The 12,796-nt window shown below is 38.3% G+C and overlaps 1 protein-coding gene across 6 annotated transcripts in view; it reads left to right on the top strand.

The window, feature by feature from the left end:
- The window catches only part of COP1 (COP1 E3 ubiquitin ligase), a 264,311-nt gene extending 254,438 nt beyond the window's left edge, over positions 1 to 9,873 (top strand). For all 6 annotated transcript variants that reach the window (XM_078078001.1, XM_036117242.2, XM_078078000.1 and 3 more), the window contains 2 exons: positions 5,555 to 5,599; positions 7,907 to 9,873. In XM_078078001.1, coding sequence (XP_077934127.1) covers positions 5,555 to 5,599; positions 7,907 to 7,924 — 63 coding nt within the window. In that variant the 3' untranslated portion in view covers positions 7,925 to 9,873. The remainder of the gene's footprint in view (positions 1 to 5,554; positions 5,600 to 7,906) is intronic.
- The last annotated feature ends 2,923 nt before the right edge of the window (positions 9,874 to 12,796 follow it).

Below are 12,796 nucleotides of genomic sequence, written 5' to 3'. Positions count from 1 at the left end.
GTATATGATCAAATTATCACAGCTATGTTCCATTAAGACTGAAGTACAAAATATAGGCATTAGGCTAGATTTGGCCTGTAAGCAATAGTTTGCTGATCCCTGGTCTAGAGAAACATTTACTTTAATGCTAATTTAGCCTTACCAATAAGGCACTACTATGTGCTAAATGCGCTAAATGGTTCAGTGAGGTTTCTTCACTGTGGCTGCTCAAAGCTCAAACATCTCCTAACTCTGTATGAGGTCTGGCGTTGGATAATGTTATAGATTGTCAGTAGTTGTACTTTCCCTCTTCATTGTTATTTTCCTGGCCTTGTGTAGTTTAATCCTATTCATGTGTAGTTTATTATAACAACATACAGTCAAAGAGACAGACCCCCATGCAGATTCCTGGAGCTCTACTTTATTTATTTATTATTTTTTTAGATTTCATTTATTTGACAGAGAGAGACACAGCGAGAGAGGGAACCACAAGCAGGGGGAGTGGAGGAGGGAGAAGCAGGCTTCCCGCGGAGCAGGGAGCCCGATGTGGGGCTCGATCCCAGGACCCCGGGATCATGACCTGCACCAAAGTCAGACGCCTAATGACTGAGCCATCCAGGCGCCCCCCTGGAGCTCTACTTTAATATAACTTTCTCCTGTGGTACTTGGCCTACAAACTTCAGCTGCCCTACAGATACTCTGAACTTGTATCTGTTTCCTCGACTTAGTGAGTCTGCTATGGTCTGCTTATAGATTCCTCTGTTTGGATTCCCCTTCTTGCTTTGTGGTTCAGAAGTCGCCTCCAAGCAGAAAGCCAGGGCAATTATAGGATTCCCCTTCTTATAAGGATCATAGTCCTATACGGCCTGTTATCCAGTGTTGTCTTATGTAGTTTGTTCAGTTTTCTAGTTGCTTATAGTAGGACAGCAAATCCATTCCATTTACTCTGTTCACAAGCAGAAATGGAAGTTATTTAACATATTCATTTCTATAGTAAAATTATTTCACATTCAAAATCATGTCAATCTCTAAGAATAAATCCTCCAATTGCAAACTAAGTGAGCTTGCTTAGGATTGTAATATATTGATTATAATGGCACTTTTATACTCAAGCTAGCTAAGAGAAAACTGTTCCAGTAGATGCTAGTTTTGTTTCAGTATAAGTTAGTTTGTTAGTATAGTATCACTGACTTTAAGCAAGTTGGTATATGTTTGTGTATATGTCTATTTTTTTTTTTAAAGATTTTATTTATTTATTTGAGAGAGAGAATGAGATACAGAGAGCATGAGAGGGGGGAGGGTCAGAGGGAGAAGCAGACTCCCTGCTGAGCAGGGAGCCCGATGTGGGACTTGATCCCGGGACTCCAGGATCATGACCTGAGCCGAAGGCAGTCGCTTAACCAACTGAGCCACCCAGGCGCCCTATATGTCTTCTATTTTTATAAAAGACTTACTGCTATTTTTTCCATTATCTTTTTTAATCTCTCTGTATTAAGAAGAAAATAGTAGGTACATTATTAGCTTAACCCTGAAGAGAGTTTTGTAGCAAAACTGCCAATTTTTTTTTTTAAAGATTTTATTTATTTATTTGACAGAGAGATACACAGTGAGAGAGGGAACACAAGCAGGGGGAGTGGGAGAGGGAGAAGCAGGCTTCCCACTGAGCAGGGAGCCCGACACGGGGCTCAATCCCAGGACCCTGGGATCACGACCCGAGCCGAAGGCAGACGCTTAACGACTGAGCCACCCAGGTGCCCCAAAACTGCCAATTTTTTTGTTTGTCTAAACCACCAGTTTTTAAGAAAGAGAGAAAAAAATAATGAGACACTGGCTGGCACTTTATTTAGCAAGTAAACTTATGTACATTAGGGCTGTGGCAGACTTTGGCTACAGCTAAGAATTACCAGTTATTCAAAATGCAAACAAGAATCACTCAGAAACTATAGTAATAATCTTGTGCTTATCACTTCCACACCTCTTTGCTGAAGTAAAATATCTGGTTTTATCTTTCTGTTCCATGCAAAATTTAATTTATGTTATGCTAATATTTGGCTAAAAGTTTAATCCTAAATCCCTTTAAAAATTCATGGTCTTGGGGCACTTGGGTGGCTCAGTCAGTTAAGTAGCTGACTCTTGAGTTTGGCTCAGGTCATGATCTCAGGGTCCTAGGATCAGGCCTTGTGTTGGGCTCCTTGCTCAGCAGGGAGTCCGCTTGAGGATTCTTTCTCCCTCTCCCTCCACCCCTCTCCCCACCTCCCACCCCCACCCCCGCTCTGGCATACACTCCCTCTGTCTCTCTAAAATAAATCTTTATAAAAAATAAAAGTTCATGGTCTTTAGAGGGAGGGGCATACTGAGATGTAAAGCTGTTATTTTTCTTTCATTGTTAATTTGAATAGTTTTGAGTATTTCTAAGAATCCTTAGTACACCCTGTCACCTATATATTAGTCCCACAGAGCAATTCCAGCTGGGCAGCTTTGTTGGCTTATTTGTAAATGAGATGTTTATTTCCACAGGAAAAGATGTTCGAGTTAACCCTCTGGTAGCATGTAATATGGTACCATCTATTAATGCCATGATAGTCCTGAGATTAGGAACAACATTATTCATTTTGGAGAGTTATCAGATATCTTCCTTCTTTGGTTTAGCTTAGTAATTGTATAGACTTCAAACGCCTCTTATTGGATAATCTAACTAGATTAGATTCTCTTATTTGTATTAAGCCCAATTTTTCATACTGTATGATAATATTCCATGCTTTTCTAAGCTTTCCTCCCACTAAGAATTAGAAGTGTGAATTATAGAATTCTTAAGGTCTGTAACTTGTAGAGGTAGATCCCCCCCAGAGTGAGTCCTTATCTCCACCAGCTTTCTCTGCCTTCTTCATTCGTATTAAAGGTGACTAGAACCAAAATGGCAGAAAGAGAGAGTGCCTTAGGCTATACATTTCTCATCCTCCGGACATTGTTTGTTCCCATAGCAGAGGGAGTAATTCTTGGTGACTGCAGTTGCTTTCTTTGAGACTGGAGTCTTTCCTCAAGCAGAAATTAGATTGATCATTGCTGTTTGTAGCTTCATTTCTGGATGGTGTTCATGGAAGAATCATTTCTGGGTCCACTGATTGCAGTTGTGATATCACATAGCTTATTTAAATTCTTTCTAGAAAGAAATTCATATGATACCACACAGTGCTTCTTTTGTTGTTTTCTGAGGCAGGCATAGAAATTCTGCCTTTTCACCAGCTCAGAGTGAGTTATTATATTGCCTAATGATACCCCAAATTCATTCAAACTAGTTTCTTAATTCAGGTAGCTAAAAGAGTAAATGAATCCCAAATTAATCTTCCTGCCCCCTCACCCCACCTCCACCCCCATATGGAAATATTAATTCTATGCTCGGTCCCAGAAGTAGCCTATAACTCCCCAAAGTAAATACTGAAACTAATTCTGTAGTGAGTACTATATTACTTGTGTTACTGTTTTCAAAAATAAATGTGCTGATTTAAGGGAAGACCTCAGCCAGGAACGTATCATTGTAGGGGAAGAAAGAGTTTTCCTTAACCCTCTTGGGGTCCCTGGCTGGATCTAAAAACTAGACAAGACAGATTGACAGGAGAAAACCATACAAATTTATCTAATAGAAGTTTTACATGACCTGGGAGCCTTCATAAGGAAATGAAGACCCAAAGAAACAGACCTTTGTATTTTATGCTAGATGTGATGAAGAGTGGGTAGTGGTGTAGAAATGTGGATAGATTAAGGAGTATGAGGTAATTGTTGAAAGTTGGGGGAAACTTAGCAAGTCCTGTTTGTTCAGATTCTTCTTGGTGTCCCTTTGTCTTTGGAGATAAGGATGCTTCTTTACTCTGAGTATAGGGAAGGCACCTCTCACATGAGGGTTTTATGACCTGTTTCAGGGGGAAAAGGGTAGTGAGTGGGAGATCAGAGTGACTTTCCTGCTTGTGCTGTTTTCTCAGACTCCTTCAGCTTAAAATATTCAAATATGTCAAGGTGCCATGTTTTGGGGCTGTGTTTCCTGAACCCCATCATCAGCGATTCCCATGCTCACCCCCAGAAAAAACATCTCTTTATTACTTCTTCATACTGCTGTGACCATTGATGCTCTTACCACCGACTACATCCAAGGAATATTCTGATTCTCAAAATTTTGGGGATAGTGGAAGAAATTATTTTCTCTTACACCAGTAGCAACCAGATGAGCATTTTTCAAGAGTCACTTTACTAGGAATCAAAGGAAAAGTTAAAAAATAGAAATGTATAAGTTTATAGAGCACAGATTTCTTATATCAAAGAAACTAAAGTTTAACTCATATTGGCTAAATTAACTTTCCCGGCATACAAATCAATTTCTTTCTTCTCTTTCTCACTTTGTCATGAAGCCTGTAGGATATTCAGGCAGAACCTATCTTTCTTTGAGGTTTTATCACTTTATCTGATTCTCATAGGTATTATTTGGACTTGGTCTTTTCCATCAGCCATGGGGCCTCTATGTCAGTTTTGAATCTGTTTACCGTAACCCTTTTAGCAGCCTACTCTGAAAAGCAAAAAGACTTCTCTATACTTCCAAGCTCCAGAGCCCTACTAGACTCTCTGTTTCCAATAGGAAGCATGCCCCAACTCTTCTTACTTAATGAGATTCTCTCTGGTAAACTCAGTTTTGTCCGTTCCTTTTCCCACCCTTCCTACTCTTCAGAGAAATGGTTTTTCCTAAGGCTTAGAATATAATAGATATGTTCAATAGATAAATTCTATTGAAGTAATCACCAAAGTTATTAAAAATGCATATACTGAGTGATTGAATAATTAAAAGGAAACATAGCCTTTCTTCTGCCAGATGAATAGTCACTTTTTTTTTTTTTTTTTTGGTGGTTTCCTGATACCAAATAGCTCTCCATAGAGATTATGCCAGAGATAATGATAGCATTTTACATCAGTTGTTTCATGAGAGGAAAAGGACTGAAGGGAGAGTTTTCTGTGGAAAGGATTATGCACTTTGTTCTTCTCAAATTATTCTCATTTTTTGGTTTTATTTCAGTCTTTGTTTCTCTTGGTTTTCCTTCCAGTGGTAATCTATTTTTCTTTTATTTTTCTTTACATTTGAAATTTTCCTACTCTGTTTCGAATTTTATTTATTTATTTTTTTTAAGATTTATTTATTTATTTTTTTTATTTGACAGAGAGAGAGACATTGAGAGAGGGAACACAAGCAGGGGGAGTGGGAGAGGCAGAAGCAGGCTTCCCGCTGAGCAGGGAGCCTGACGCGGGGCTCGATCCCAGGATCCTGGGACCATGACCCGAGCCAAAGGCAGACACGCAACGACTGAGCCACCTAGGCGCCCCCAAATTTTATTTTTCTTATTCAAACTTAATCCTCAAAATACGGGATTTGGTGTTTAAAATTCATAGTTAAAACATGTTAAAGTTGGTTCTCCACTTTAGATTCTATTGGTGTTTTAGGGTGACGTGAAAAAAGAAGGGTGAAAGGAAATTATTTTCTTGGACTTCCCTCCAGGAAGTCCTTCTCTATACTTTAAAAGTTCTTATTCTTTTCTAGGAGTCCAATGTGCTGATTGCTGCTAACAGTCAGGGTACAATTAAGGTAAGCTATGGTATACATCTTCATTTTAAATTCAGATCCATTTTTAGATTCTAACAGACTATAACATGGAAATACAGAGTTGTACTAAAGCCTTAGAGATCATTCCAAGTCATGGGTCTCTGTCCGTATGAAATGGCTTTGAGGGGAGGTTATATGAATGTCGAATAGATTGATAGTTGGTCAGAATGAAAAATAGATAAAGACTATTAAGTATTCACTGTGGGCCAAGCACTGCTGCTTCTGTTATGCAGGTGTAGTCAGTGGACAAAGTCCAAGAGAGAGCAGAGGATGCTGGGACATTCGCCAGATTTAAAAATATCTGGTCTTATTTTACTCTTCTCTTCCTCATGTTTGTCTTCCTTTTCTTCCCCTGATAAGTAGGGTTTTCCTCAGTTGCCAAGGGAAGAAAAGGTATTTTAGGGTTTCACTGAAAATTGATCATGTGATCATTCCATTAGTTTAATTTGGAAATTTAAATGTCTCTTGGCACACAGTCTCAGTCACAAATTTTTTATACATAGGTTTCCACATACTTTTCTTTGTAGTTAGGAGCTCAAGGAAGTAATAATGTTATCTGATTATACTATTGGATATTTAGCACTTGAGCATGACACACTATATAAGTAAATCTTGAGCTAAGCAGTGAACTTTTTAACCAAAACACCATTTGGGGAGAGGGTTTTAGTACATGAGTTTGATTAGCACTAGTTCTGTGGGTGCCAGTTCTTTCTACATATTCTCTGCTGATACAGAAATATCAGGAAGTGATCTTTTTTGTTTGTTTGTTTTAAAGATTTTATTTATTTGACAGAGAGAGACACAGCGAGAGAGGGAACACAAGCAGGGGGAGTGGGAGAGGGAGAAGCAGGCTTCCCGCGGAGCAGGGAGCCCAATGCGGGCCTCGATCCCAGGAGCCTGGGATTACGACCTGAGCCGAAGGCAGATGCTTAACGACTAAGCCACTCAGGCGCCCAGGAAGTGATCTTTTAAAAATAATATGTATCTGTCTTCTGCCACTTAGCATTAATTTTGCTGTGGCTTCCTTCCACTCATCCTGAGTGGAGAATGACCCAGCAACCAAGGGAGCAAATCCAAGCCTAACACATTGTCCTATGGTGATGAATTGAGCAAACTCAAAGCAGAACCACACTGTTAGCTGGTCATACTAATTTACATGTATACTCCTTTTTATACAGCTAGTTTCTCTATTTGGAAAGCCTCACTAGAGAGCCATGGGCAACTTAAAGCCAGGCTTTTGAACTGATTGTATTATGTTCTGGAATCTCAAGCAAGATGGTAGAAGGTCTTGGAGTCTCTGTTTTATGTGGCTCTCTGTAGTCTCTCAGTTTTTCTTTATTCTCATGGCAAGGCATGTATTGAAAAAGCTGCACCTTATTCTTCAACAAGTTTGGCCTTTGAGGCAATTGAGATTGCTAACGTATCTGCAGAAAGCTCAAAACTACACATGTACTTATAGAATCTCAGTGACAGCTCTTAAGATTTTGTTCAACGGCATTGACCTCTTTTGTTGAATCGGCTACTTGCCAAATATAAAGACAAAAGGCATCATGGAAGCACAGGTACAAGTTAAGCCTTAGCACAGCAGGAGGGGAAAGTTGCTCCTTTAGTTCTTTCCACCTAGAACTGCAGTCTCCATCAAACATAATCCTTTTGACAGTATCTTATAATTGTCCTCAGCTTCTGTGTCCTTTCTTAGACATTTCTTCAGCTGTTTTTATAACTGATCATTGCTGCTGCTGCTTATTTTTACTTTTAGCAGTATGACAACTTTCTTGTATGACAAGATAGGACTTGAACTGTCATAACTAACACAATACCTTGACATCAGATGATTGACTTGAAAATGAATGAAGCGCTAGGAAAAGGCAAGTTTTAGGTCCTGTATACTTTGATTGCTATAAACTCTTTATCCGTGGAAAAAAGAAATAGATTAAAATCCTGAGCAGCAATACTTAAAATTTTCTTTAAGAATATGGAAAGATACCAACATAAATTTCAAAACTGTTCTATCACCCAGTTCATTTATCTGTATGTTTTATGTAGTTTAAAGGCTCCCTAGTTAACTGTGGAGCTAACTAATCTGAAAGAGTTCCTGCAACTGTTGAATTGAAAGGAAGGAAGGATCAATGTCTAATCCCTTCAAATTCTTTAGCATTTTAGCAGTTAGGACAATTTTCTTGATTTGGTTCTCCATTTACAATACAGTAAAGATTCATTAAACTGTTTCCATATTTTAAAATGATTTTATTAAACTGATTCTTTTTTCCCTGTTTTCCCCCCAATTAGGTGCTGGAGTTGGTATGAAGGGTTTACTCAAGTTAAACTGTATTTGATCCTGCTGAAATACATCTGCAGCTGACAATGAGAGAAGACAAACTGTCATGTGATGTCTCTCCCCAAAGTCATCATGGGTTTTGGATTTGTTTTGAGTATTTTTTCTTTTCCTTTTCTTTTCTCCTTCATGACCTTTGGGACATTGGGACTACCCAGTGAACTCTCCACCATCAATGTAACTCTATGGACTTTGCTGCTGTTGGTGGTGTGATTATCTAATTTTTGTGATAGGGAAACAAATTCTTTTGAATAAAAATAAATAACAAAAAATAATAAAAGTTTATTGAGCCACAGTTGAGCTGGGAAAGTCTTTGTCAAAGATGGCAGGAGATAATCTTTTCAAGAAGTAACACACATGAACTATGAATAATTTGTAAGGTCCGTATTTCCCAACCTCTTTGTAATTCTGCATATCAACATAAATGTAAAGGTATATGGATTCCCTTCCAGGGAATTGTATGTTTATAGTAGGTGGGAAAATTAGTTAACTTTACCTTATGAATTCATTGACCAGATTTATATCATCAGCAAATACCATACTTCATTCCCTCTGGATCTGGCCAACAATCTAACATTTTGACCAGTTGAGACCACATTCAAACAGAAAAGGAATGGGGCACCTGGCTGGCTTAGTCGGTAGAGCATGTGATCAGGGTTGTGAGTTCAAGCCCCAGCTGGGTGCAGAGATTATGTTAATTAATTAATTAGTTAATTAATTAAAACAGAAAGGGAATGTCAGTCTGTGGCAGCTATTGTCTTTGCCTTTGAAATGTTGCCTATACATACTGTAAGCCCTAAATGCAGACAAACCACCTTCAATTTGTAAAATCATAGCTATCAGATAGTCACAGATATTAGTACCATCCTCAGCTGAACAGTGACTTTGAGCAGGGGTTAACAAACTTTCTGGAAAGGAGACCAGATAGGAGATATTTTAGGCTTTGAAGATCGTGTGGTCTCTGCCATAATTACGCAATTGTAGCAGGAAAGGATCCATAGACTTAGCAGGAAAAGAATTTGAGGCCCCATTTCCCAAATTACCAAGCCATATAATATCTTAAACTGTCTAGTTAATTTTATGTTATTTTCAATTTGTAAAAAGGAAGAAGTTAGTAGTTTGAGTAGCAGGTCAAGCAAAAATAATGTGAAGTTTTCTGTTTGAGCTACTTTAAAAGTGTGAGCACTTTTTAGAAAAAGATACAAACAGAATTATACCCCACACATATTTTATAAAAACAGACACTTGGAGAAGCTTGGTATGAATAAATATATGAATAGTAAGGGTAATTGAAATATCCCACTGTATCCCTCTACACTCAAAATTATTGGGTCCACATTTCATTATCTGAAACCTTTGGGTCAAATGCATTTTGGAATTTAGAACTTTTTGAACTTTAGAAAAGTAATAGAGTACGTATACTATATATTACATAACACCATCCAGCAGAGTCTGGAGCAATACTCTATTATCAAACACATTAATGTTTGTAGCAAAATATATGAATGTTCACATTATATGAGATTAATAAAGGTTAAAAGTAGTCTTGTATCAATTCAGACAGTTTTTACCAGCGAATGAGTTTGCCTCAAACTTACGTGAAATTTTCAGTTTGCAAAACTTCAAGACAATTATATCTTACTAATTTTGGGGAGTGAAGCACCTGATAAACTTTTGGACTCAATTTTGAGAGGAAAGGTCACTATCATTCAAAAGTTAGACCTGTCAACCAGAACAATGTTAGGCAGCCTTCATTCTAAGATTAATGATGACCTTTTGCAAAGATGCAGAAAGAATATTCAAATGTAGATTCTTTACTTAAAGAACTTAAGCAGATATGTCCAGAAAATCATCAAAATGGGAAGCAGAGAATTAATGCCTCTTTGAATGCATTTAAATAAAAGATTATTATGGTTTTTAATTTGGTCTGACTTTTTTTATGTTTTATTTCAAGCTGTCAACATTGTAAGGTCATGTTAATTTCCATATGTGTAGAAGGATACAATAAGGTACCTTTATTAGTTATCAAAGGGACTCAATTTTTAAATAAATTATTATTTTTAAAAGGCAGTGCTTTACTTAAATTTGTGTTTTTACTTTTTCTTGTAAATAGGGAGAAAGCATTTTTTTTTTTTAAGATTTTATTTATTTGACAGAGACACAGCGAGAGAGGGAACACAAGCAGGGGGAGTGGGAGAGGGAGAAGCAGGCTTCCCACTGAGCAGGGAGCCTGATGCGGGGCTCGATCCCAGGACTCTGGGATCATGACCTGAGCCGAAGGCAGACGCTTAACGACTGAGCCACCCAGGCGCCTGGGAGAAAGCATCTTTAAGTTTGAGTTAGTCTTTGAAAGATGTCAACATCAAACTATATCACTGTTCCTTGGAAAAATAACATAATAGTTAAAACTTAATGATAATGTACATTTTTACCCCAAAAGAACTTCTAACTCAAGAAGAATATGGGTCCTCATGTTTTAATCTAATCTAATCTTTGTTTCAGTGGAATTGCAGGGGTTTCTTAGACATAGTTGAATTTATTCTCAGGCACACAACTTCTACTTAAACATTAAAGATTGAAGAACTTTGTAAAATTCTCATAAGAAAATTTAGCTACTAGACATCAAAAAATTTGTGGTACTGAGCCACAACTTCAGGAAGATGAGCGTGGCTGGGCCATTAAGCAAGGAAGAGATGAGTACAGGATGAGTTTGAAGGACTAGAGGAAGTCAACAGATATACAGAGCCTTCTAGGGCATGGTTAAGAATTTGAATTTTGTTACAGAAGCAGTTAATAGGAAGGGTTAAGTGGAATGATGTGATTTTTATGGTGAATGGATAGACAGGAACAAGAGTGTGATTAAGGTGATGAGTCAAGAGTTAATGGTGGCTCCAACTAAAGTGGTAGCATGATCCAACCTAAAAACCTACTTCAGCTTGATGGAGTTTACCACAGTTTTAATTCCTGTATCTTGAAAGATTCTTGATTAAAGTCATTTTCTCATAATAATTTGTGACAAAGAATACAACTCAGCAAATTCATTTCTTCAGTGGTTATACAATCCTCAACCACAGATGTGGCTCTTGAGAACCTCATGGCTAAAATGTCTGTGTGCTGTTTTGGAAACCTCACTTCTCCAGTCTCAGAACTAGAAGCTCCTCAGCCTTGGTTCTGAATATAAAGGTAATTAATTGGCTATTGACCTGAATGTAACTACTCAAATGTAACAAGGATTTGTTAGAAAAGTCTGCTTACTTAGAAATGAGACTTGAGGAAGTGTTAACTTAGATCCTGAGCCTGTTGTGTTACATGACATTAAATACAACAGTAACACCTTATAGTTCCTCCCAGAGTGGTTAGTTACCAAGCCCTCTGTGGCTTCTGGTTTATGTGGGGCACTCTTGGATTTTTGGACTGAAGAGAAAAACCACAGTGATTGTTCTAGAGGTATTTGTTGAGATCCTGCTTTGTGTGAGTGAGGCACTATATACTACATACTAGGCATAGAAAATAAAATATACCTACTCTCAAAAAGCTCACTGTCCAGTGGGAGAGACAGACAAGTAGACTGTGCCTAAGTGCCGTAGTAGGCATAAATTTTAGGTAGATAGAGTCACAACATAACCAGAGTGGCAGGAGACTAAGGGCTGGGAGTAGGGGTGGTTATCAGGTGGTTATTATTTTCCTGGAGGAAATAACAGTTGAATCATGAAGAGCAAGTGAGAGTTCAGGTATAAGAGGCAAAGGAATATTCAAGACCAAGGGAAGCAAAGAAATTGGTCCAACTAGCGGCCAAAGCTGGGACAATTTGAGCAACAAAATAAACTAGTATTGGAGTATAGATTATAACCCAAAATATAAAATAAATATTCATGAATATTTACTGATGTAAATGATTGAATAAACAAAGGGAGAGATGTGAGAAATTACCCATGCAGAATTCCCAATTGTGTAAGGGGTTGGAATATAATGCCTTACTCCTTAAAAAAAAAAAAAAAAAAAAAAAAGACCTACTGTACTCTTTGAAAGCAAGTCAATATGAACAGCTTAGGTCTAAAGTTTTTATTTAAATTCTAGGTAGTTATCATACAGTGTAATAGTTTTGGGTGTACAATATAGTGATTCAACAATTCTATACCCAGCGCTCGTCATGGTAAGTGTACTCTTGATCCCCTTCACCTATTTCATCATCCCCCCACCCACCGGCCCTCTGGTAACCATCAGTTTGTTCTCTATAGTTTAGAGTGGGGCACGTGGGTGGCTCAGTGGGTTAAGCAACCAACTCTTGGTTTCAGCTCAGGTCATGATCTCAGGGTTGTGAATTCAAAACCCTGAGTCAGCAGGCCCCTGCACTCAGTGGGGAATCTGCTTGAGGATTCTCTCTCTCCCTCTGCCCCTCCTCTCACTCTCTCTCCCTTTCTCTCCCTCTCTAAAATAAATGAATAAATCTTTAAAAAAAAACTACAGTATGGAAAGAAGTAATTTGACAATGGAAAAACCTGACAAACACTACCTTACCCGGGTGATCAGGGTCAACATCATACGTTATGTCATGTTGGTAAAAGGGTACTCCTGATATGTTGTAATGAAAATGGCACTTTGTTTTTTTTTTAAAGATTTTATTTATTTGACAGAGAGGGAGCGAGCACAAGCAGTGGGAGCAGCAGAAGCAGAGGGAGAAGCAGGCTTCCCCCTGAGCAGAGAGCCCGATCTGGGGCTCGATCCCAGGACCCTGGGATCATGACCTGAGCCGAAGGCAGACGCTTAACCGACTGAGCCACCTGGGCACCCTGAAAATGGCACTTTATTTAATTCTGTGGTTTTCCTCCCAAAAATTCATAACC

This window comes from Halichoerus grypus, chromosome 7, assembly GCF_964656455.1.
Source record: "Halichoerus grypus chromosome 7, mHalGry1.hap1.1, whole genome shotgun sequence".
Taxonomy (NCBI): domain Eukaryota; kingdom Metazoa; phylum Chordata; class Mammalia; order Carnivora; family Phocidae; genus Halichoerus; species Halichoerus grypus.
Note: the sequence above shows the minus strand (reverse complement) of the source record. Positions and strands in the feature narration are given on the sequence as shown.